The sequence below is a fragment of the Drosophila gunungcola genome (genome assembly GCF_025200985.1).
Source record: "Drosophila gunungcola strain Sukarami chromosome X unlocalized genomic scaffold, Dgunungcola_SK_2 000049F, whole genome shotgun sequence".
Classification (NCBI taxonomy): Eukaryota; Metazoa; Arthropoda; class Insecta; order Diptera; family Drosophilidae; genus Drosophila; species Drosophila gunungcola.
The window spans coordinates 415,932-439,789 of NW_026453193.1; the positions used below are offsets into that span (position 1 = coordinate 415,932).

General features: G+C 46.3%; 4 protein-coding genes across 4 annotated transcripts; 2 read left to right on the forward strand and 2 right to left on the reverse strand.

Annotated features, from left to right (window-relative positions):
* Positions 1 to 4,990: 4,990 nt before the first annotated feature.
* LOC128261011 (secretory carrier-associated membrane protein 5) lies at positions 4,991 to 9,058 on the reverse strand. The gene is made up of 5 exons (XM_052994418.1): positions 8,761 to 9,058; positions 8,364 to 8,591; positions 7,350 to 7,554; positions 6,637 to 6,766; positions 4,991 to 6,567 (listed from the first exon to the last, which is right to left on the reverse strand). The coding sequence occupies exons 1-5, from the start codon at positions 8,821 to 8,823 to the stop codon at positions 6,159 to 6,161; spliced, it is 1,035 nt and encodes a 344-aa protein (XP_052850378.1). The 5' UTR covers positions 8,824 to 9,058; the 3' UTR covers positions 4,991 to 6,158.
* A 528-nt stretch (positions 9,059 to 9,586) lies between these two features.
* LOC128261008 (adenosylhomocysteinase) lies at positions 9,587 to 12,497 on the forward strand. Its single transcript, XM_052994403.1, has 3 exons — positions 9,587 to 9,752; positions 9,978 to 10,168; positions 11,249 to 12,497. The coding sequence occupies exons 1-3, from the start codon at positions 9,728 to 9,730 to the stop codon at positions 12,329 to 12,331; spliced, it is 1,299 nt and encodes a 432-aa protein (XP_052850363.1). The 5' UTR covers positions 9,587 to 9,727; the 3' UTR covers positions 12,332 to 12,497.
* An 800-nt stretch (positions 12,498 to 13,297) lies between these two features.
* Positions 13,298 to 15,421, forward strand: LOC128261006 (P3 protein). Its single transcript, XM_052994400.1, has 2 exons — positions 13,298 to 14,475; positions 14,864 to 15,421. Exons 1-2 carry the CDS (start codon positions 13,438 to 13,440, stop codon positions 15,170 to 15,172), a joined length of 1,347 nt encoding a protein of 448 aa, XP_052850360.1. The 5' UTR covers positions 13,298 to 13,437; the 3' UTR covers positions 15,173 to 15,421.
* Positions 15,422 to 15,791: 370 nt separating this feature from the next.
* Positions 15,792 to 23,687, reverse strand: LOC128260987 (anaphase-promoting complex subunit 1). The gene is made up of 8 exons (XM_052994365.1): positions 22,290 to 23,687; positions 22,114 to 22,210; positions 21,876 to 22,040; positions 20,593 to 21,808; positions 18,488 to 20,532; positions 17,055 to 17,489; positions 16,408 to 16,990; positions 15,792 to 16,344 (listed from the first exon to the last, which is right to left on the reverse strand). The coding sequence occupies exons 1-8, from the start codon at positions 23,356 to 23,358 to the stop codon at positions 15,868 to 15,870; spliced, it is 6,087 nt and encodes a 2,028-aa protein (XP_052850325.1). The 5' UTR covers positions 23,359 to 23,687; the 3' UTR covers positions 15,792 to 15,867.
* Positions 23,688 to 23,858: the final 171 nt, after the last annotated feature.

Consider the following 23,858-nt stretch of genomic DNA (forward strand, 5'->3'; position numbering starts at 1 on the left):
TGCCCCGAAGACCCGAGAGTCCTTCTGAGCTACTGAGTGTTGGTGATGGAGGAGGGGGCGTTCAGCATGTCGCTGCGAGGATATGCGCGACTGTTGCAAAAAAAAATTTGTAGCCAAGACCAAAGCCAGCCCTGTCGCCTCCGCATCGCCGCCTGCCGCACATCCTTGCCTCCATCTCCACCTTCACCCCCCTGCCTCCCTCCCTCACTGTAAGTTCATTGAGAAAAGCCCAGCATCAGCAGCAGGACTCCAACGAACCGAATCCGAACCGAGCCGAACCGAACCGAACCGATCCGAATCCGAACACGAATCCGAACCCAGCCGAGCCGAGAGTCCTCAGGCGAAACAGCCCGTTGGGAAATGGAGCAGTAATATCCGGGGGAATTTCGGAAGATGAAGATTAGTGCTATTATATAAGCGAATTATTCAAAGCGTCGTTTCAATTTTAACTAAAATAATATACAAATTATCATTTATTAACCTACAATATTTTTATATCCGGTAAAATTCGGGGGAACAAGATTTTTAGTATAAAGCAAGCTTGCTTGTTATTCAACTAAAATAATGAACAAATTTGTAATCTATTTAATAAAATAGGCATTAATATTTGGGCTAATTTCGGGAGATAGAGATTGTTACCTAATAGAAGGTCGATTTTTTAAATAGGTCGTTGTAATTTGAAATAAAATAAAGAACAAATTATCAAATACCCAAAGACAATTATAATTTGAAGATAATATTGTTGTATATATCGCTGTCTTTTATCTTAATAAAATTTAAGCAAGAATATAAAAATATATCAAAAACAAATAGGTATAAAGGTCCTTAAAAGTAGTATTACATAATTAAAGACCGATAAAATAAAAAATCAAATGAGGAATAAATATTTTTATTATGTGCCTATTATTATAAACAACGTTTATTCATAAAGATTTATTTATTTATAAACTTTAATCATTTACCATTTCGAATTCTCTCAAAGGCTATTAATTACTTTATGAAAAGAATGAAGTTATTTACATTTTCAATAGTTTTTAACAAACAGAAAAATGTTTTACTTAGGCCAGGTCATTTAGCCAAAAATAAAGAATATTAAATACTAAATAAAGCCGTGTTCCCGAAAATATATTCTTTCTAAGAAGTTCCGCTTAAAATAGTTGCTTGAAAAATTCTCGGGAAAATGTAAAGCCTGCTGGGACTCCGCCCACCTGCATATATTTAAATTGCAAGGAGCTCCCAGCTCCATTTGACAGATGAAACTTGTCCGGATTTCCAATTAAGACAATAAGAGAATCATATTCGGGGACGGCAAAGAAAAACTGAAGTGGTCGCTGGTGGAATTGAATTGAATAAAGATAAAAAAATATTTGTCTGCCGGGGGCGATGCGCATTTCCCAGCGGGGACAAAGCCAACAGAAGACACCACAGCTCCAACAAAAACAACAGCGGCGGCAAAAGAGATAGAAACAAAGAATGTGCACTGAGAACAATTTTTTAATATTTTAGTTCTTGATTTGTTTTCCCAACGAAAAATTGCATTGATATTATATTCGGTTTCAAATTAAAAAGTTCCCATTAGTTTTAAAAACTAAATTAAAAGTGCTAAAAAAATATTTTGATGATTAATTACTAATTAATTAATTACTAACTTTCTTAGTAAGTTAAATTAAATATGAAGAACAGCACATAAGACATTAATTATAATGTTTAGGTAAAACAAAGCATGGGTCCCTTCCTTGATTAAATACTATTAAATTTTAATTAAATAAAAACTAAGAAAGTGAATAAATTCAATTATTCGCAACCAGAACCTTAGCTTAATCTTTATATTTGTCTATAAACAAAATTAGTTAAAAATCGAAAATACAACAAGGGATCTTACAATTAGTTAAATAACTTACTGTAATTAAAAAAGAAAACAGGATATTTCGACTTTCAACTATTTCCAGTTTTCTGATTTGAACGAAATACATTTTTATTAGATTGGTTTTTTTAAGTATTAGTTGCAAACCTTTTGTTACATTTTTACAATACAGCTCCCCCGTTTTTTTTGTTCTATAACAAATTTATTTGCATACATTTTTTGGAAAAAAAACTTTTTTCTATGTGTTGGAATGAAGGAAGCGCCAAGTGCCATGTGCGGCGCTTTGTGTCGGCGTCTGTATGAGTGCGGCCTTGCGGTGTCCCTGTGTGTAAGTGTGTGTGCGAGTGGGTCCTGGCTGAGGAGGGGAAGAGGGGGTGGGTTAGGGGGGCGGGGGGCTAAGGACGAGAGGCAGCAACCAGAGCCAAAACGAGAGCACAAACAGAAACGGCACAAACAGCAAACGTGATGAGCGCATGTGTTTTATCTTCAATCTCGGCTAAAATCATCTGGCCTGGCCGCCAAACCCCCTTGAAAAGCCTGCCAAATAAAAAAAAAAAATGGATCCCCTTTTGGCCCACGCCCCTGTGGCATTATGAAGGGCAATAGGTTGTGTGAGACTTCGTGGACTCGGGTCGTCGTCGGTGTCGGGATAAAGTTCGGGCTGTCGGGTCGACAAATGCCTTCGGCTGCGACTTAGCTCTGACCAAGTCACTAAGCCAGTCAACCCCACTATCTGCATCCCCCCTTCTCAGCCACCAACCCCCACCACCCACGCCCATGGAGCATTTTCAGCGCTTTGTAACATCAAGAAATTTGTACTTCCGCCAGTGGAAGATTTTAATTAAAAGCAGCAGGAAATGTGACCCAAATAATACTTCCGTATAGTGTGAAAAATTGGCCCCGACTTGGCAAATGCTATTGCCATTTGCTCCTGCCCGCCGTACAAATAGGAATAGAAATGGGAATAGGAATCGCCCCCACACGCACACAGTGGCTGCCGAATTTGTCGTAGGACCGCCTGCAGGGCCAACGATTAGCTGCCGGCGGGCGAGGACAATATTATTTAAGTGATTTCTAAGCTGGCGACTGACAAGCGAGCGGAAGGCGTTTATCACTCGAGTGGAAAATGACACAGGAAAAATGTGTGTGTTTACTTTACAAGTGAAGTGTTTATATGTGATATACGAAACTTAACAAAAGACACACTAAGTTAGTTCTATTAATGTAACGGGAAAAATGTACGTAATTTTTACAAATTATAATTCAAATAGGCCAAATTAAAAAGAATATCTTAGATATGTTTAAAGGATTCATTTTAAAAAGTAACATTTTTTTAATGCTTATATATTAGGGTTTCATACGTCTTTAACTTATAATAAGGTTAATAATTATAAAAGATTATCACAGCAAGAAAACTTAAAATTTCTCCTCCATTCAAAACTGTAGTATTTTTTTATATGCTTTTAAAATGTCAATACTCGTTTAAGTTGTAATGGTTAAGTACAAATGTATTATATTCAAGACTTTAGATAATCACATACTTTTAAAAATGTAACTATACAAGCTACCATGAAATATGCTATTTAAATAATAAGTACTACATTTTTATTGAAGTTTTGTGGACTTATTTTCTTAAGATATGTTACTTAATATTGCCGTATAATAATAACTAAAATAAAACCATAAGCAAAAACAACAATTTTGATTTTGTTATGGTTGATTTACCTTGGTGGATTTTTCAGTGCACCTCCGACTCTTATTAACGGGATGAAGTTTTGACTTTTGGCTCAAAAGTCAGCTGCATTACGTGGCATTACTTGGTTATTCTTGGCGCGACATAAAATCAATATGGTTACCTTGTCACAGCGTGTCCTTTGACTTCGCTCCGTGAGCTCTTGGCACGCAAGCAGCGTGAAAATGCAATCAATAGCAAATCGTTGTCAGCAATTAGCGTCCGGCCCAAGCCCTGAAACATTGAAACACTGAAACATTGAAACCCTGTAACCCGATCTCGCCCAGAAACGCCCACACCCTAGCCAGTCAGCCAGTCAGCCAGTCAACCAGTCAACCAGGTGGATATCCAGCTGCAACACGTGAATGATGCAGGCTTTTGACTGAAGTGCGCCAAAAGGGATTTGCCACTAACGATGGCAGCAGTGCATCTAGGTACATCTGCATCTGCAGCACTTTCAAGCATATTTGCTCATCATTCTCGCTTTTTGTGCCCCACAAAAAGGTTCCCCTCCTCGATTGCCCAACGATTCTGTCCATGGCCTGCTCTGCGGCTCTCTCGATTGCCAGCAAAATGGCAAACAAATCGTTGCAAATATTCCCTCAACGTGGCGTATGCGCAAATTTGGCCCAAACTAAGAGGGCGACACTTTTACATACATATATCTATATATATATATATATATATATATACATATATATCTACAAATGTTTGTAAGTATATCTGTATATTCCTTTATATATCTGTATCTGTCTAGCACAAATATTTGAGGGCAATGTGTGCGTCCGAATGTGTGGACAGGACCATTTGCTGTTGTTGATTTAATTCAACATTTACCAAATGAAATTTTCATCTTGCGATGACAAACGTCTCAAACGTCTTAATTACAAGCTTACGTAAATTTGTCCCCTTTAGAGTTTATTATCGTAATTTCCTTTCAAATTTACCTCAAATATTTTCTTAAGACCAAAGGTTCTTTGTAATATCTAAGGGTATTAAATATCTTTAACATTTAATACACTTAATAGTTAAAGCTATTGGCCGCTAAGCTTAAATACAGTCAGATTATAGAATTTAACAACATTTGCTTTTTAGTTAATTGAGTTCTGTTATCTGCTAAAAATATCATTTGTCCTAAAAAATAAAAGAAGTTTACGAAAATCTATTAAGAAATAAATAAATGTTAATAACTACTTTGTAATTCGCAAATTATGGGCTTAGAAGTACACGTCTGGGTCACCCCTAAAAAATTATAAATCGGGGTCACCAGCACAGATGGATTGTTTTACCTTTCAAAGCTATCTATCATGTGTTATTAACAACTCGATATGTTTAAAATGACTAAAAATTGATTTTGTCCCATTTTTTTTTCGAAAAATAAAACAAACCAATACTTCTTTTACATCTATAAGTATTTTATATTTATTTTTGAATTTATCATAAATTTTGCTTGAATTTCAAATACACATCCATAGATCATCATTATCCATTTTCAATTTAGTTTTAAATAGGACGTAACATAACTTTAATTTGCAAGCAAACAGAAACGAAAAAAATGTATCTAAAAATGTGAATACTTAAGTGAATCAATATTTTATATGTTGTCTTCATGTACATAGATAATATATAACAATTACGATTACAAAAAAACACGACATTTCATGTGAGTGCGGGACAGAGACGGGGAAGGGGCGGGGCAGGGGCGTGTCAGTGTGAAAGGAGAGGGGGGTGGAGGACCACAGCTTGGGTGAAAAATGAATTTCGCTTTCTTGTTGTCTCGGGCCGAGGCGACAAGAGATAAAGTTTTATAATGTAAGCGTTAAATATATTATTTGTATTATGTTTGTATATATATATATATAAATGTATATATATATGTATATATGTATGTGTGTGTTGCGTGTGTTTGGGAGTGGGGGATATTCCTATATCGTTTTTATGACTTAAAGAACTAGAAAACATCATCATCAGCAGCAGCATCACCAGACTCATCCCTTTCGTCTGGATTCTCTAGGGTTATTTCGGAATCCAATCATTTCACAGGACACACACACAATAATTTACTCTAAATATTGTATTTGGAGGCATGTAATTCACACGATTAAGATGTCCTGTCTCCCAATCCGCTGCAGCTGTGTGTCGAAGGCATCGGGGGCCGATTTAGTTCTCATTTTGTTACTTTTCTTTTTTTTTAGTTTCAGTTTTAGTTTTAGTTTCTGTCTGTTTATAAATATTTTTAATGCATTGTGTGTTTTTGTGTGTTATCATTACAGTAATTATTTGTAATAAAGACGACGGCATTCTAGGAATTGTTTATGCACAAAAGCAAATAGTTATTAGTTCCATGCTCCAATGCTTGCTTTAGTTTCGGCTTTTGCTTTGCTTTTATTTTCAAGCTAATTCAATATTTATTTAATGTCCCATTTCCATGTCTATCTCCCTCTCTCTGGCGCGGTTACCCATCTCTTTTTGTCCGAGTTTAGCAGGATGAGTGCTTGAGTTCGTGGTTGATTGATTGATTCTCCTTTTGATTTGATCAGGTCCTCGGGAGGGACAGTCTCCTTAGTACCTGCTGTTGTTGAACTGCGAGTTGATGGCCGTGTTGACGGCTGAGGAGGCCGCCTCCTGGACATGCTGGTTGCGCAGAAACTCGGTGGTGAACTCCGCCTGGGCCTTGGCCATGCTGGCCCCTGTGCTGCGGTAGATGGAGTGAATCTTGGTGATCATCAGCACATTGGCCACGGCCACCGCTGCAAAACAGAAGGACACGCACAGCAGCAGGATGCCGACGATAATGCCAGACGGATAGCCATCGAACTGCCCGATGGCCGTGATGAAGCCGCAGTAGCCCATTTTGTTGAAGCCCACCGTCTGCACAATCGAGTACAACGTTTGAAAGAAGTAGATGAAAAAGAAGACCATGAAGTTGAAGCTTGAATCGTTGCGGAATGCCTTGTACGCCGGTCGGAACCTGTGTGGGAAGCAGAAATCAGTTAAATAATGTGAAACATTATTGGGGTTGATTATTCGTTGTACTAACCAGCAAACATACGAGGCGGGTGAGAAGAGCATCGTGTAGAAGATAGCCAGGAAGAAGGTTTCAAATTCGCCAGCATGGAACAGCAAAATTAAACCTCCGATCACGTTGGCCAACAACGTCATGGTGTAAACTATCAGCAAAAATAATACCATATTTACTGCATTTGCATTCTTTCAATTTCAAAATAATTAAATGACTATGGCAATTTTAACATAGGTGTACAATCCATAAGAAAAATTAGAAATTATTTATTGAAAGAAATTCGTAAACAAGTGTGCCAAGCTACATAATATAATTTGTGAAGGCTGTTTCGTTTATACGCCTACAAATATAGATACTGATTAAATTCTAATTTTTGGTATCTCCACAATAAATAGTAAAATACTCTTACTCTTTTGGGCATTTATACAATTTAAAAAAGTGATTAAAATATATGCACATTACAACGAAAGTTTGCAATTTTTAAGTAAATTACGAAAGAGTTTAAAAATATATATATTAAACAAGGGTCGTTTGGTGCGTGTTATTCCCCCTTCAAGCCGTAAATTCTGCGCAAAACCACGCAAACCTTCAAGACCATTAGCCATCGCCTCTGATCTAATTAATCATAACACCAGGCCATGAACAACACGCGATGAGTAATCCCAACCTGTGTCCCTGCTTATCAGCGTTAAAATATATTGAAAATAGAACCATAAAACACCGATACTCACAGATCCAAATGTAGTACAATCGCTTGACCAGTTTCTGGAACTCTGGCGGTATCTCCACCTCGAAGTCCTGGTAGAAGCACGGCTTCACACAGAAGTTGTCCGGCAGCGGTGGCCAGTTGTTAAGCTGGGGAACGTTGCCCCCCTGCAGCTGCTGCTCGCGGCGGTCCAGCTCGGCGGCCTTCCGGTCCAGTTCCTCCTGCCGGCGCTAAATGTCATGAAGATTATAGAATTATTAACGGATTTCAATTTATCTTTTCTTATTATAACTGAATTAAATTACAAAAAAAATTAAATAACAGTTTGTTAATCCATTAAACTCTAGAAAACTATGACTGCTTAAGTTACAAATAAACAAAATCAACAATATTTTTCATGATTTCACAAATTTAAACGAAGACACTATATTCAATTTCAAAAATAGGTGCAATAAAATATGTCCTGTGATGTTCGAATCTGAGCCTAAAAATAATTTGTGAAATATTGTAAGTTTAAAACTTTGAAAAATGTTTTGTCCAAAATTGTTGCCAGTCTTAAAATATTTTTAAAAACTTATGTGGAGCATAATACATTATTTTCTTCTGCTACCATATTGTTAAAGACCCCGATTCCCCCTTCAAACTGCCGAATCGTGTTTTTTGTAGGTCTGGTTACTAGTATTTCTTGTATTTATGTGTAGGGCTTATGTGAAGCCAAGTAAATCAAGAGAAACCGCAGTTTTGTACAGTGAAGACTGAGCGCTATGGTCCCTATGCTTTGACTAGATAAATGCTCGAAAGCAGATTTGTCGTGTGCAGGGCTAGATAAGCCTGGTTATCTCAGTGTTTTTATGGACAGTGAGATGTGATGTGTGTATATGTTATAATCCGGCAATCCGACCGTGGTTCTCTGTGCCGACACAATGGACTGTGAGATATGATGATGTGGTCTTTATATGCCGGCAGCCCGACGTGTGCTCACTGTACCAGTGGTGGGCGGGCGGTAACGCGAGCTGGCCAAGTGGGCCAAGTAGGTTACCTGCAGCTCCTCCGAGGTGATCTGTATGCTGGTGCTCGGCGCCGAGGCGCCCAGCGAACTGGTCTGCGGGGGCGGAATGTTCTGCGACAGCGGCTGGACCACTGCCGCCGTGTTGGTCGAGTTGATCTGCAGCTGCGGCTTGGCCTGCTCCTCAAAGGGGTTGTAATCCTCCAGCGAGACGAGGGCGGCGCCGCCCCGAAACGTTCGTGCCTGCTGGATGGCGGGATCCTGCGGAGAAATTCCGATCAGAAACCAATTCATTCAACATATGTGACGAATGCACCCAACACACACACACACGCGCACACACAGGCATATGCACACGGACACCCCCACCCTTGCATACGTGTGTGTGTGCTGGATTTTTTCATCGGCTTCCGCTCTTTTGTCGCCTCACCGCAAACGGATTGTCCAGGTTGGGCTCCCCGAAGGGATTCTCATCGAGACCGGAGCCGGACATGGGTGCTACTTTGGGTTTCGACTTTGGCTGTTCGATGACCAGAAAAACGCACTCAATCGCACTTTACTTTTTTCTGTGTATATTTTCCCTATGACTCTTCTTTTAGCCGCCAGTGTGGCCGAACGAAACAAGTGCAGTGTGGCCGCGCGACGATATTCGTAGGTGCCCGCCAGATATTGGTAAAGTATAACTTTTGGAAGTCCAACTATTGTCAAAAGTCTTGTTTCTTAAATTTATAAAATATATGCGAAGGGTCCTAATTTAAATATTGTTTGCTGGAAAAACCAGCGACATATTGATTAGAACTTGTACACAATTGAATTTGATTGGTATTATATTTAGCCGATAAATATTACTATCTGTATGGGTTTTTAAAACCTTAATTCACAATATCGGTCTTGTCGCAAACTTCGAAAATTTAAAAATGATGGGGCGTTGGGGGTTTTCGAAAGTACAGCCGAATATATATTTAAACAATATTTATACAAAATGTAATCCGCAGAAGTGGAATTTACAGAAAATAAAATTTTAAAACTTACAACCGACAATTTTTTATTAATATGATATATGTATTGTGTGGTGCCAAATACAAAATATTGCTCTTGAGTTTTGAGGATGATTATCAATATATATATAAATAAACATTTCTCACTGCCTAAATTGAAATTAACATCGGGTCAATGTTTTTGCCAGCCCTAGTCCCCGCCAAACATCGATATACGCGATGCTTTGAAAACATCGATAACATCGATGCTTCTCTAGATGTCCCTCTACCCGCCATTCGTTACCAGTTAAAATCTTGTGTTTTGGCTGGCTCTCATTCACCTCTGCGCCTCCAATCCCATACGGTTGTGCTCGATTCTGTCTGCTCCGCGTCCAAGTTCAGATCCCAATCCTTGCAAGAATGTCGAAGCCCAGCTACAAAGTCGGTGAGTTATAAATAAACCCGTGGGAGCAACTCCGAATCTCCGGCCGGCCGGCAACAGGCTACATGTGTGGTGGTGGATCCATGAGCACATGTTTCTGAGGTTAAACTGGGGCCAAAAAAACGCAGAGCACGTTGTTGCCGTGCCAGAGAACCGGAGCCGAAAGGTGTATAAATCAAGAGTGGCCGCTTATCTGACCCTATCTCCCTCTGTTTTCCCGCCCCACAGCCGATATCAGCCTGGCGGAATGGGGACGCAAGGCGATCATCATCGCGGAGAACGAGATGCCCGGTCTGATGGCCTGCCGGAAGAAGTACGGACCCTCCAAGATCCTCAAGGGTGCCCGCATCACCGGTTGCCTGCACATGACCGTCCAGACGGCCGTGCTCATCGAGACCCTCGTCGAACTGGGCGCTCAGGTGGGTTATCTGCCTTCCAATATCTCATTCAAAATATGTATATGCTTCAAAGCATGACCAAAACTAGGAACAAAAGATTGGCATTTATATATTCCTTAACCAGAATTCTAGAATTGTACAAAAAAGTATATGCACCTTTTAGTTAGACTAATCACTAGATCCCTATTTATAAGATTTCAAAAATTAAAACACATTTTGCAAGATATATGCCAAGAGCATACCCAAAATTATGGAGAAAAGATTAGTATTAATATTTCCCTTTACCAAAAAATATACTTTTCAGATAGATTAATAACTAGAACACTCTATATAAGTTTTCAGAAATTTAAAGATATTTTGCTTACGTACAAAAATGACAAAAATTCTAGTAATTGTACATTTAAATAATTTAGCTAAGTGAGTTCGTAGGGTCACTTATTATTTATGCAGGAGATAGGTGGGTAAAGATAGGTACCTCCAATCACTGTTCACAAGGGCTGGTCCCTTATCGTCTTCTGTTTACGCACCGATTTGAATAACAAAACTTTCGTTCAACAGGGGGGCAAGTTCAAGGCGCCCAAGATAAGACCAACAGATTGTTATTTCCTCTGACGCGGCACGTTTTGTTTTTTGATCCCTCTCACATGGCAACTATTTATGAACCATATGCTATATAACCTGTAACCTTTTTGAATAGGAGCAGCTGGAACATCAGCTCATTAAATTGAATTTTGCTTTATTTATTTATTTTACAATTTAAAAAGTTTTCTTTGAACACATTTGGGATATTCAAATCCCTTTTTAAGCTAAATCATTATATTATGTTTACAATATAATGTATTCAAAATATCAGTCGAGGAAAATCTCAGTTCCTACTAACTTAATACTTGCAATATATAGTAACACCTTTAAAAGAACATTACTTAAAACATAAAATATTTTTTAATTTAATTTTACTTCGATTACAATTTAGGAAGTTTTCGTTCATCTGTAGTAAAAGTTTTTGGGTTTTTAAATACTTGTTTGAAACTCCTATGAAAACTAATCAAATGGAAAAAGCTTGCCAGTTATCATAGAACATATTTACATTTATCTTTCTAGGTCCAATGGTCCAGCTGCAACATTTTCAGCACCCAAGACAATGCTGCGGCGGCCATCGCTGCCACCGGAGTGCCCGTGTACGCCTGGAAGGGGGAGACGGACGAGGAGTACATGTGGTGCATTGAGCAGACCCTGGTCTTCCCCGACGGCCAGCCCCTGAACATGATCCTGGACGATGGCGGCGATCTGACCAACCTGGTGCACGAGAAGTTCCCCGAATACCTGAAGAACATCAAGGGGCTGAGCGAGGAGACGACCACCGGCGTCCACAACCTGTACAAGATGTTCAAGGACGGCCGCCTGGGCATTCCGGCCATCAATGTCAACGACTCGGTTACCAAGAGCAAGTTCGACAATCTGTACGGCTGCCGGGAGTCGCTGATCGATGGCATCAAGCGGGCCACGGACGTGATGATCGCCGGCAAGGTGTGCTGCGTGGCCGGATACGGCGATGTGGGCAAGGGCTGCGCCCAGGCTCTGAAGGGATTCGGTGGCCGGGTGATTGTCACCGAGATCGATCCGATCAACGCCCTGCAGGCGGCGATGGAGGGTTACGAGGTGACCACCATGGAGGAGGCCAGCAAGGAGGCCTCGATCTTCGTGACCACCACCGGCTGCCGGGACATCATCACCAGCGAGCACCTGCTCCAGATGCCCGACGATGCCATCGTCTGCAACATTGGCCACTTCGACATCGAGATCGACGTGGACTGGCTAAACGCGAATGCCAAGGAGAAGGTGAACGTGAAGCCACAAGTGGATCGGTACACGATGAAGAACGGCAAGCACATCATCCTGCTGGCCGAGGGTCGTCTGGTGAACTTGGGCTGTGCCCACGGCCATCCCAGCTTCGTCATGTCCAACTCCTTCACCAACCAGGTGCTCGCCCAGATCGAGCTGTGGACCAAGTCCGACCAATACGCCGTGGGCGTGCACGTCCTGCCCAAGATCCTCGACGAGGAGGTGGCCAGTCTGCATCTGGAGAAGCTGGGTGTGAAGCTCACCAAGCTGTCGGACAAGCAGGCCAGCTACCTGGGCGTCGCGCAGACCGGTCCCTTCAAGCCCGATCATTACCGGTACTGAGCACCCGATCCGGCAACCGGTTCCGCACCCGATTTCGAATGCGAATCGGGCCGCGGTGCCGGAGACGACGGACCCACTAGTTATCTATTGTTTGCGCATTTCACTGTTCACCTAAGCTCCAATAAAATCCCATCTCACGTACTCTCAGCGAGAGAAAACCCAACAATTGTTCCAATGTGTTTCTCTACACTCCAAAACATGGTGTACATTTGTTTGGTGGATTGGTATCGCTATAAGATATTCAGATAAAAAACATACGATTTTTTAAAAGCAACCATATTAAGCAATTAAAAAGTAAAATCAACTGTGACAACAAATTTTTTTTTTTAATTATTAAAATCAAGAGCAATCAGAAATCTCTAGAAAAGCCTATTTTAAGTTGCCAAAAACATCAAAACGACATTTGCGTAAGCAAATAGTGCGCAACGATAACTTAATGATATGGTTTTATTTAGGGAAACATATATCAAAAACTTATCTTTAACTATTTATAAAAAAATTATCACTTGAGACGGAGTTGTTCAGTGGCTTAAAGGGAAGGAGTTTTGATATCTTAAACTTATCTGTTTACTGACTTGGGAAAAATATACAGTGGCTCACAGATTACTCAAACTATCCAAACTTGAACATCTTAAAAAAACTGAACTTATATATATATTTCATGGGTTGTTCATAAATACACTTTGTTTTATGTGTCTAAAACCTGTAAAACCCCCCTTTGGGCCTACCCACCTTGTGAAATCGCACCCACGCGATCCCTCTCGCACATCTGCGTGAAGTGTTTATCGTTATCTCCTTCGCCCCCACCACCTCTGTTGGCTCTGTAGGGTATTGGGGATTAGAGATGGCCTGACCTTCTCACACAGATCCCGTTGATTGCGGCCGGTTACCTAGATGATAGTCCGTCCCACTCTCTCCCATGCTCTGTGTATTGGGACTAGTGCATACAGCCATCTCGCTCCCGCCTGCAATTGCAATTGTAAACGGTGTTCGGTGTGATTTCACGTTTATTCCGCTTGGCACACTTGTTGCGTACGAAAGGGGTGAAGTTAAATCAAAACATTCCCATTCCGGTTGGCAAATTACATCACCCGAAGGCGGAGAATATGTCGCCGCAGAGATGTCTTGGTTCCGGATGGCTCCTCCTGCTTCTCGCCCCGGGACTAGGCCTGGCACCCACATTCGGATGGATGGCCCACTTTCGACCAGCTGCGTTGAAGCTGCACATGGAGCGGGGGGATCGGGTGCAGCTTACCCTGGAAAACCTGGCACCTGCCACGCTGCAGCAGCCGGAGCGGTTCCAGTTTCGCCTGGAAAGTGAGGACACGGATCTGGCCAGTACTCCCGCGGAGGATGCCACCATTTCCCTCAGCCTTTTCAACACGGAAACTCGCGATTGGACGGGCAACATCTCCGTGAATGCCCACTTCCTGGGCCAGACCAAAATCCAAGTGAGATTATACGACGCCCAGTTGAACACCAGTCAGCTGCCCACCCATTGGAGCAACGATAGCACGCTGGAGGTGAAGATCCTGCGTCCGAATCGGGTGGTGGATCACGTCTTCCTCGGCTCCATCATACTGCTGATGTCGCTGCTGTACATAAACTTTGGTGCCGCCCTCAATCTGGAGGTGCTGCGGGGTCTGATCACCCGGCCCACCGGTCCCTGCATCGGATTCGTGATGCAGGTGGTGGGCATGCCCCTGCTGAGCTACGCCCTGGGGGTGTTCATCTTCCCCCAGGCACCGGCCATGCAGCTGGGTCTCTTCTTCACCGGCATCTCGCCCAGCGGCGGGGCATCGAACACCTGGAGCGCCGTGCTGGGCGGCAATATACACCTGTCCGTGCTGATGACCACGGTCTGCAACGTGGCCGCCTTCGCCACCATGCCCTTGTGGGTCTTCACGCTTGGCCAGCTGATCTTCGAGCGGGTGGGCATGCAGGTGCCCTACCAGAAGATCGCCACCTACTGCGGCTGCCTGATTGTGCCGCTCCTGGTCGGACTGCTCATCCAGAAGCGACTGCCCCGGGTCACCAGGCTGCTAGTCCGCCTGCTTAAGCCGATCTCCGCCTGCCTCATCCTGTTCATCGTCGTCTTCGCCATCATCACCAACTACTATCTGTTCTACTTGTTCTCCTGGCAGGTGAGCTGTGCCCCACCTATTTTGTCCTTACTAACCTATTCGATTGAGTACCTACCTATCTATCTATCTAATGCCTTTTTGATAGTTTTTTTGTATGAATTTATGGAATAGATATTAAAAATCGAATTTATTTCTTATTCATACAAAAACACATTGCTTGCCATTTATAAAGTATAAGTATGTGTATTATTTTTTAAACCTTCTTTCAAGAACTATTATTTAAAGCCTTCACTCAATTTAAATTAATTGAACAAATCCAAACCACTATTAAATGTGCAATTTAAAGGCCACTTTGTATGTCATGTATTTTTAAAAATTGTAATACTTTAAAAAATGCAAAAGTACAAAACTATAATAACTAATTGTGAACTTTAACGCCCATTTCCAGATTGCCGTAGCTGGCATGGCTCTGCCGGGCCTGGGCTACATCTTCGCCTGGCTGGCAGCCAAGTTGCTCCATCAGAATGCCGCCGACGCCCTGACCATCGCCATTGAAACGGGCATCCAGAACACGGGCATCGCCATCTTCCTGCTGACAACCACGCTGGAATCGCCGGAGTCGGACCTCACCACGGTGGTGCCGGTTTCGGTGGCCGTGATGACGCCGTTCCCACTGCTGGGAATCTATCTTTACAAACGATGCTGTGCACCCAAAACGCACGAAGCCACCGCTTCCGAAGCGGAGCGGATTGTTTAAGCTCTGAGATGCTAAGCTTTACATATTATTGATAGCTGTTGTACTACTTTCATTGTTATAGTATTTGTACACATTGGTTTTTGATAACTTATACATCGTGTAGTTTTTAGACAAGGCTGAGATGCAGTTAAGCGAGATTGGGGACCAACAAATGCAATAAATCTCAACCACATTATATTCCAGAATTTTGTACACCTAAGTCATTTGTAATCATTTTACAATAAAGTGATATTTATACCTGTATGCGAACGTAAATGATTTTCTTTTAAATCGTTTTAATACAATTATTTGCCATTTGTTTATAATGTATCATATTTCTCTCAGGGATAATGCATTGTGGTTTGTTTAAAAATGATCAAAGATGCGCAATTACTTTATGTATTTGTTTCTTAACAGACTGGCCATAACAGTTTTCATTTAATTATTGCGTTAACCAAAAATTGGCTTTAAAACATAAGCGTTTCTAAAAATTCATTCATTGAAAAAATATAAAAACTGTTGAGCTTCTTAAATTCAGTAATAGCTAGAGTTAGTGTGGCAAACTTTAAACTTTCAATTAAAGTTATAGTAATAAACTGTGACAGGGAAAATCTCAGTAGCAAGAGCTTTCAAATATAAGTGTACACATATCCGCATTGCAAGCAGATATTACAAAATATATTCTAGGCTAGAACAACGATAATGTCGGTCGAGGATCATTGGGTGGACATGGTGTACGCCAATAGGGCGGCCTCATCCAGGGTCACCACCTCGGTGGAGAGTGCCTGGAGGATCTTGAGTAGGCCGAAGATGGTGTGCGCGCCGAGATTCAGTTGCCGGAATTCGTACAGTATGCGCATGTAGTTCACCGTGCCCGTACTCAAATCGACGCCGTTCAGCATATTGGGCAACAGGTTATAGTAGTTGATCACGCAAAAAGCCCGCTGCAAATCCGGCCCACTGACGGTTGTCACATAGCTCGGATCCAGGCGCTTCCGGCTGAGGAACTCCCTCAGCGGCAGGCACAACTCGCGCGTCGAGTCCTCCATTTCCTGCTTGAAGAGCTCCTGCATCATCTGGATGAGCTCCACGGAGATGAGTGGATGCTCCGACTCCTGGCTGCGACTCAGGTAGGCATCGATCAACTTCAGCTGCCACACATCGATGTTGGTCAGCATCGACTTGGTCACGTGCTGGCGGAATAGAGCATTATGTTTTACATGGAATCGCTAATTCAAAACTATTTTTCGACTCACGTCGTAGAGCGTTAGGTAGGCGGGCAGCAGGTGCATGCGATCCTTGACCACGGCATTGTAGAAGAGCAGCATCATCTGGTGGCGCTTCACCAGCTCCTGGTAACTCAAGTCCGTGCCCTTGGTGGCCAGGCAGCGACTCAGGAACGGCTTCACCATCCGTTCGCTGGCAAACTGCTGCAGATCGTTGCTGTCAATCTGCCAGCAGATGCTCTGCTCCATCGTCAGGGTCTGGGCCAGCATGCTCTTCAGCCGGTCGGGATCCTCCAGGTGAGAGAGGCAGCCCGTTCGCTTCTTTATGTCAATGGGGGCACTCATCTCCAGCGCCTTCTCCAGCTGATGCCAGTTGCGTGAGCGCTCGAAGCACACGGGCCAATAGTTCTCGTCGTCCACCACCACCTGTTGCAGGCTGCTCAGCTCGGGCAGGATGCAGGGAGCGATGGGCAGGCGGCGCATCTCGGTGGCGCCCACCTCCAGCACCGATATGTTGGCCAGGCACAGCTGGTTGGTGTCAATGTCCCGAGGCAGGAACAAGCGCGGCTCCACGGCCAACACGTACAGGTGTCGCAGCGCCTGCAGGTGGTAGCTAAATGGTGAACAAAGGTTTAGTCCTGCTCCTCCATCTACCCTGTGACCAGCCCAGTCCTCACCGATTGTCGTTGCTGTGTATGGGAAACTTGGGGAAGAAGGCGCAGACCAGCGCCGCAATCGATTCCGGCGTCTTGGCAATGGTGAAGCGACCGGCTCCGAGGAACAGCAGGCCCAGCGACATGTGAATGGCCATGTGGGAGCCGTAGGTTATGTGCGGATACTGCGGGCCCACCCGCGACCGGAGATACCGGATGATGCGCAGGATCTCGCAGTTCCCGGAACCGGCGAACACCAGCGAGATCGAGATGAGCAGCACCATCAGGCAGCTCTCCACCGTTGTGCGGCCGGCACACTCGCCCATTGGCGTGCCGGGGAAGCCCAGGAACTCCTTGATCACTGCCCGCAGCGTGGCGAAGGCCACCATGTCCTCCGTGCCCGCGTACTTGAGACCGATACAGAAAGCCGCCCCAGCCATGATATTGCAGTAGGCTTGCCTGAAATTGGGATGTTTTTTGGGATTAGGGTTAGGAACACGGCAATACAATGGATTACGTTCAATAGTACCCGCTGCAAACAAGACTGTTAGTTCCTAAGGACATTCTATTGCCAAAGCTGTTTCATATTGTATATGTACGTTTTTGTTTCATTTAGTATACGTGATATGCTTAAGGCTAGTGGTAACCTTCAATTCAGTTATCAGATATGTTTTAAACTTAAAACGACTTGACCATGTTTTACATTTGACCAATAAAATTCGTGACCTGAACTATACGAGGATATACCATAAAACTCATATCTGCTACGGTTCGTAAATGCTTATCGTCTGCCACATAGTTACATAAAAATTAGGATAGTAAGTAGCTCAGTTTAAATCAAAAATTAAAGAATACCTAAGGTAAAATAAAATACAAAAAGAAAAATTGTAAATTTATGAACGGAAAGATTGCTTAAAAAAGCCTATCTTGAATAGATAATTTATCAAAAATAATTCATTAAATTCCTGAGTAAGACCAAAAATGTTAGTAATAAAGTAAAATTTTTAAGCAGGGACCGTAATGCAATAAAATTTGAGCAATAAAAAGTACTCAAGAATTAATCATTATTTAAGAGCGATATTTTTTTCGATCAAAAATATATTTTTTCTATACAAAAAAAAACAAATAAATATCTTTTAATAACAAAAAAAAAATTTTAAATTTAACTCGAAACTGTGTTCTTTTTTTGGTTCGTCTTGTTTCACATAAGATAAAAAAAACAATCTATTTTAAAAATGCCCAACAAAAAAAGTTAATAATAATAATGAGAAATGAATCATACAATTGTGATTATTTTTTGTTCAATCAAATTAATAATTGTTATATACGGTTCCGGGTTTTAAGTCTATACTTCTTAAAGTTAATTTATATATACCATGCGCTGGCATATGAATAAAAATAAATGGAAATTTAAGTGGATTATCCCCTTCGTCAAGCACTAAACTTTAGGCACTTACGTGATGGCCTCGAAGTCCACGTCGCCATCCTCGCCGGCTGGTTCGTCATCGCGTGAAGGGAGCCTCAGGTGAATCCGGAGGGCTGGCGGAAACTGCGCCTGGAACCACTCGTTGTCCGGCCGGATGTCCTGCCACAGGATGAGGCCCCTGGCAATGGTGCGCAGCAGCAGGAAGTCCGGCCGCACCATGTCCAACAGATAGCGCGAGTCCGGCGGCTGCATCCACTCGGCAATGGCCGCATTGCCGGAGTTGAAGAACATCAGGCCCAGGGCGAGCGTGGCGCCCGGAGCGGTGACGTCTATGTTGACGCTGTCGCCTTCGCGCACCTGGAAGGATGCCAGTCGGTACTTCTCCTTCTGCGATCCGCTGATGGGTCGCTTCACTCCCCCCACCATGTAGTAGTGGAGCGTGTCCGGCAGCTGCAGATCTCGCAGTCCCGCCGGCGATTCACCCTGGCCCAAAGTGACCAATCCGAGGGACAGGCCGGCGGTCATGGCATACGACTCGCGCTCCACGCTGTTCTCCATCTCGGGACCCGGCGGCCTGCCGATCTCCTGCAGCAGCACCTCGGCAATGTGCCGCTTGGCCGAGCCCTGATAGAGCAGACCAATGCCCATGAGAGCGGCCACCTGGGTGCTCTGCGGTATGTCCAACTCCATGGCGGTGGCCGGCAGCAGGGCCTCCAAGTGGACGCTCAGCAGCTTCGTCGTTTTTGTGTCCATCGAGCCGCGATGGGCGGCGGAGATGCCCAGCAGCAGGCCCACGTTGGTCATCTCGTCGCACATGACCAGATACTTGTAGACACTCATGAAGGAGAGCGTTTTCAGGTGGCCGTTGAGGCCGAGGGCCATGAGGAAGCCGGCATGCTCCAGGGCATTGTTCGCCTGCGCCTTGGGCTTGTTGTACACAATCCACGTGGAGTCGATGTCCTGAGCCTGCGGCGAGATCTTCAGGCCCGTGGCCACGCCGTTGTGGAACGATGGCCACATCTGCATGTTGGCGGGGAACTCGATCTGCTGCATTTCGATGGTGGTGCCCTTCAACGGCTCCCTGCCCACCAGGCACAGCTTGGGCATGGCCAGGCTGTCGCTGGGCCGGGGCATCATCGTTCGCAGGGTGAACATGCCCCTGCCCAGCGGCAGGGTCATCGTCCTGGCGCACAGCGCAAACAGCTGCTTCTCCTGCTCCTCGATGAACTCGTGGTCGCTGGTGCCCGGCGACTGTTGCACCTCGATCACCACCGGTTCCGTGCTGTTGAGCAGCCGACGCACCTCCTCCACGCGCATGTCGTCGGGAAAGCGCAAGCGCAACAGCTTCGTGTCCATGTTGTCCATGTCGTCGTGCCGCAACTGCTCCGGCGGCTCGGGCTCTGCTCCTCCGCTGGGCGGACATCTGGCCGACAGGGAGTCCTCCTTGTAGACCCGGCCGCAGTGCGGTTGTCCAATGCTCGTCTCCAGGAACGGCAGCTGCGCATGCGTGGCCAATTCCGGGCGCAGGATCAGCTCGTAGGTGGCCATGCTGCAGCCCATGGGCGGCGATAGGCGTGCCTCCTCCAAGGCCTCCGCCACAATCAGATGCACGGCGGCCGGGAATCTCTCGATGTCGCGCCTGGTCAAGCGCATGGCCAGTATGAGCTCGACCATCTGGTGGCAACGTGGTGCATCCGCTGTGATGGTCCGCCTAGTCCGCCGCGGATAGTTGGCCTGCACGGCCTCAGGGATCTCGAGGAGCTGCCACCAGTGCTTGAGCCGCTCCTGCCCGTGCACCACCAGCGACACGAGCTGCAGCAGATTGCGACTCCGCTCGTTCACACAGTCCACGAAGCTGTAGGGCAGCACCTCCTCCTCGCCCACCACAATGTGCTCCAGTTGGGCAAACACACTGGGCGCCGGCACCCTGAGCAGCTCCTGGTGCAGCATCATTGCCCCGTGTTCCGCTGCCAGCAGCGACAGCTTGCCGGTGCGATTGGAGAGCTCGGGGAAGTCCAGGATGTAGTGCAGCACATAGCTGTCCAGCTGCATGTCGATGGCCAGCTGGTAAAGGAACTAAAGGGGGAAGAAAGGATCATGTGACTACCAAAACAAGCACATTCGATGTCCACCCACCGTTGCAAGGTATGGAAGCGCCGCATAGAAGACGGCGTCCAGTTTGAGATCCTCGTACAGTAAATGCAGGCTGAAGAAGATGGCGGGAATCATCTGGAAGAGCGGCGCATGAACGTCCACGCTGTAGCTGTGGCCATCGGCTCCGCAGGGCGCCATGGTGGTCTGCAGCAGCAGGAACTCCCAGTCGTCGTCCGTGAAATCCTCGCAGTCGTTGTACTTTCGCCGCTTTTTCGGCTCATCCTGGGCGCCCAGCGTGGAATTGGAGCTGCAATTGGATCCGTCACCCGATCCCGTGCTTGTGGCCGTGGCTCCTCCGAAATGCGTATGCAGCGAGGGCGTGGCACATCTGCCATAGCTCTCGCCCGACTCGACGTCCGGAGCCGCAGTTAGACCCATTAGGGCGAGCAGAGTGCAGCGGAAGAGCAGCCATTCCTGCTCGATGGAGTAGTCCCTGGATCCCGGCGGATTCCTGGCGCTGTACCAACGGATCACAAAGTGCAGGAACTGGTCGGGATTTAGAATCTGGCGCAACGTGGCCACGCATCTGGTCAGCAGGCGGGTGTCGTTCAGCAAAGGCAGCGCTATCCTCAGCATCCTGCCCGTGGCATAGACCAAGGTCAGTCTATTGCCCGCCGGGTCTCTCAGGGACTTGCAGACATTGTGCGCCTGCCGTTGCGTGTAGGACACCGCCTGCGGTGGGATGGGCGACAGCATGTGCAGCTCCTCGTCGAAGGCGGCCAGATCCCCCGGTGCCTTCGTGGGCAGCAGGCTGCTTCTGCGCACCTCCACAAAGGAACTGCTGTTGACGGGATTTCCAACGCCACATCCAGCCACTGACACTGGTGCTTTCGACTGGGCCGACACTGGCGGCGGTGCTGCAGCCGCCGTGGGCGTGAAAAGTGGTGTGGCCAGCGATGCGGTCGGCGCCAGCAGCGGGGTAATGTGCACCTTGGAAATGAGCACAGTGCCGGTGTAGAGGATCAGACTGCCGCCCGGATCGAGCACGGCAATCATGTGCAGTCTATTGAGGCCCACGGCATCCTTGGCCGACAGCGTGGAGGCGAGCGTCGAGAGCTGCACCTCGCTGCTGCCGTAGCCAGTGAGCCGCACCAACTGGAGGCGGCAGGAGCGGGCCAGCAGGTAGCACAGAAAGGTCTGACCCACCAGATCCGTGTGGATGAAGGCCCGGCTGGCCATCTCACAGAACTCGCGTTGCCTGGGTGGGGAATATGGGGGATACTAATGATTGGCTCACTCTCCACACTCTGCCTGCAACCACTCACGTGCCATAGGTGTTCTCAGACCAGATATGCTCTAGACACATTTCCGGCTCAATGGGCTTCGCCGGCTTCACGTGGGTCATCTTGCGCATATCCATCACGGACATGGACTTGCTGCTTCTGATGCTGCTCTGCAGTTGGCTCAGTGGCGTGCCCAAGGAGGCGCGACTGCAAGAGAAGGGGAACCAGTTAGTCAATAGCTCTGGCTAGTCGACTAGTCGACCGAGGCAGTCAAACCTACTTGGACTGGCCGAGCACGCCGCTGAAAGACTGCGACTGGCTGAGTCCGAACTTGGAGGCGTTGCCCAGAAACGAGGCTTGCGGAGCTTTTGGCGTGGCTGGCAATCAGAAGTTAAGCAAAGTGAGTCTCTGTAATATACTTATGTATATGCCTTTCGGCCGAAACGCAGTACTCACCGCCCGTGTGCTTGGTGGAACTGAAGCTATGGCCACCCGCCTGCGATCGGGCGCCCAGCAGCGTCTGTCCCAGCTCCTGCTGCAGGCCCACACAGTTGACCTCGTCGGGCGTGACCTTGCGCAGGCGGGCCACAAAGTGCTTGAAGAACTTGGCGTCGTACAGCAGCACCAGGTCCGATTCCTCGGTGGTGAAGACCACACTGTACTCCGGCTCGGTCATGTAGCCGGTGGAGCCGGTGGCCGTCTTCAGGACGACGGGACAGGCCTCGTGCAGCGGATGCGACATGGAGAAGAGCCGCGGCATGGGAATGGACAGGTGCGAGATCAGCGCACTGCTGGAGTCCTTCTCCAGCAGCAGGCCGTGACTGGTCTGCCAGACCTGCGAGACGGGGAAGTCCAGGTTGGCCAGATAGTCCTCGCCGTCGTTGCGGTAGACCCGCACGGCGTCCTGGTCCATCACACAGATGGCAGTGAGGCCGTCATCCTCCGACTGCGCGGCTGCCTTCATCTGGGCCAGTCGCCCGCGAACGAAGCTGCGATTGAGGAAGCAGGCAAAGCGTACCGGCGTGTCGCTGGTGAAGCACATGCGCCGGTACACCCCGTCGTCGTTGTCGTCATTGAAGCCCTGCGTCCACACGACCGTGTTGCGGTGCACATACAGCTCCTCCTCGTTGTTCACCATGTAGTCGCACATGGGCTCCTCGCGCCGCTCCAGCGGCGGATGCAGCAGGCCCTGCGGCAGCGAGGTGAGCTGCGTGGCCGCCGCCGCCTTGGGACCGCAGCGCTTGGTCCGCTCGATCAGCTGGCGCCGTCGGGCGGCGCGCTCCTCGGCCGCCTCGTAGTCGTCGTACAACTCCCGGATCGTCCACGACTCCTGGCTGCCGCCGTTCGGGCCGGCCTCCTCGCCGGCCGACGAGATGTTGACGTTCTGCAGCCGCTGCAGCAGCAGGTGCTCCGTGTTGGGCAGCTGGTGCCGCGCCAGCGTCTGGTTGTGCGGTCCCGGGTGCTCCGCGGCCGACTGACGGCCGCGCGGCACAAACTCCAGCGGCGGTTCTGCGACGGCGATCATGTCCGCATTGCCAGGTGCATCCAGAGTTGCGATTGAAGATTAATTAATTACAAATTATTCGCTCCCGTCCCGCGCTCCGGTTAAAGCTGTGTTTCAGCCAATCCAAAATACCAAAAAGCCTGGCCAAAAAAAGGCCATCAAACGGTAGCTTTTCGACTGCGCACCAACTGGTCACACTCTGGTCACACTCCAGTGTTGGCTATGGATGCCTGGATATTTTTTAACTTGGGTACACTCTTTCTATGACCTTGTCTAGGTACAAAAATAAAATCAACTCGTACCTATATGATAGGTTTAAAATGTTTAAAAACGAAAATTTGTGTTTTTGGTTGGAGAACCAATAACAGAATTTTAATAAAAAAAAAATAATTTGAAAGGTTTTTCGGATACATTTTGATTACTTCACAGCTGACGACCCGAAGGAACGACCGTCCTACTGGAATCAAGAAATACAATTTTCGGCAAGTTTTGGCATTGTTCATAAGAACTTACATTACAAT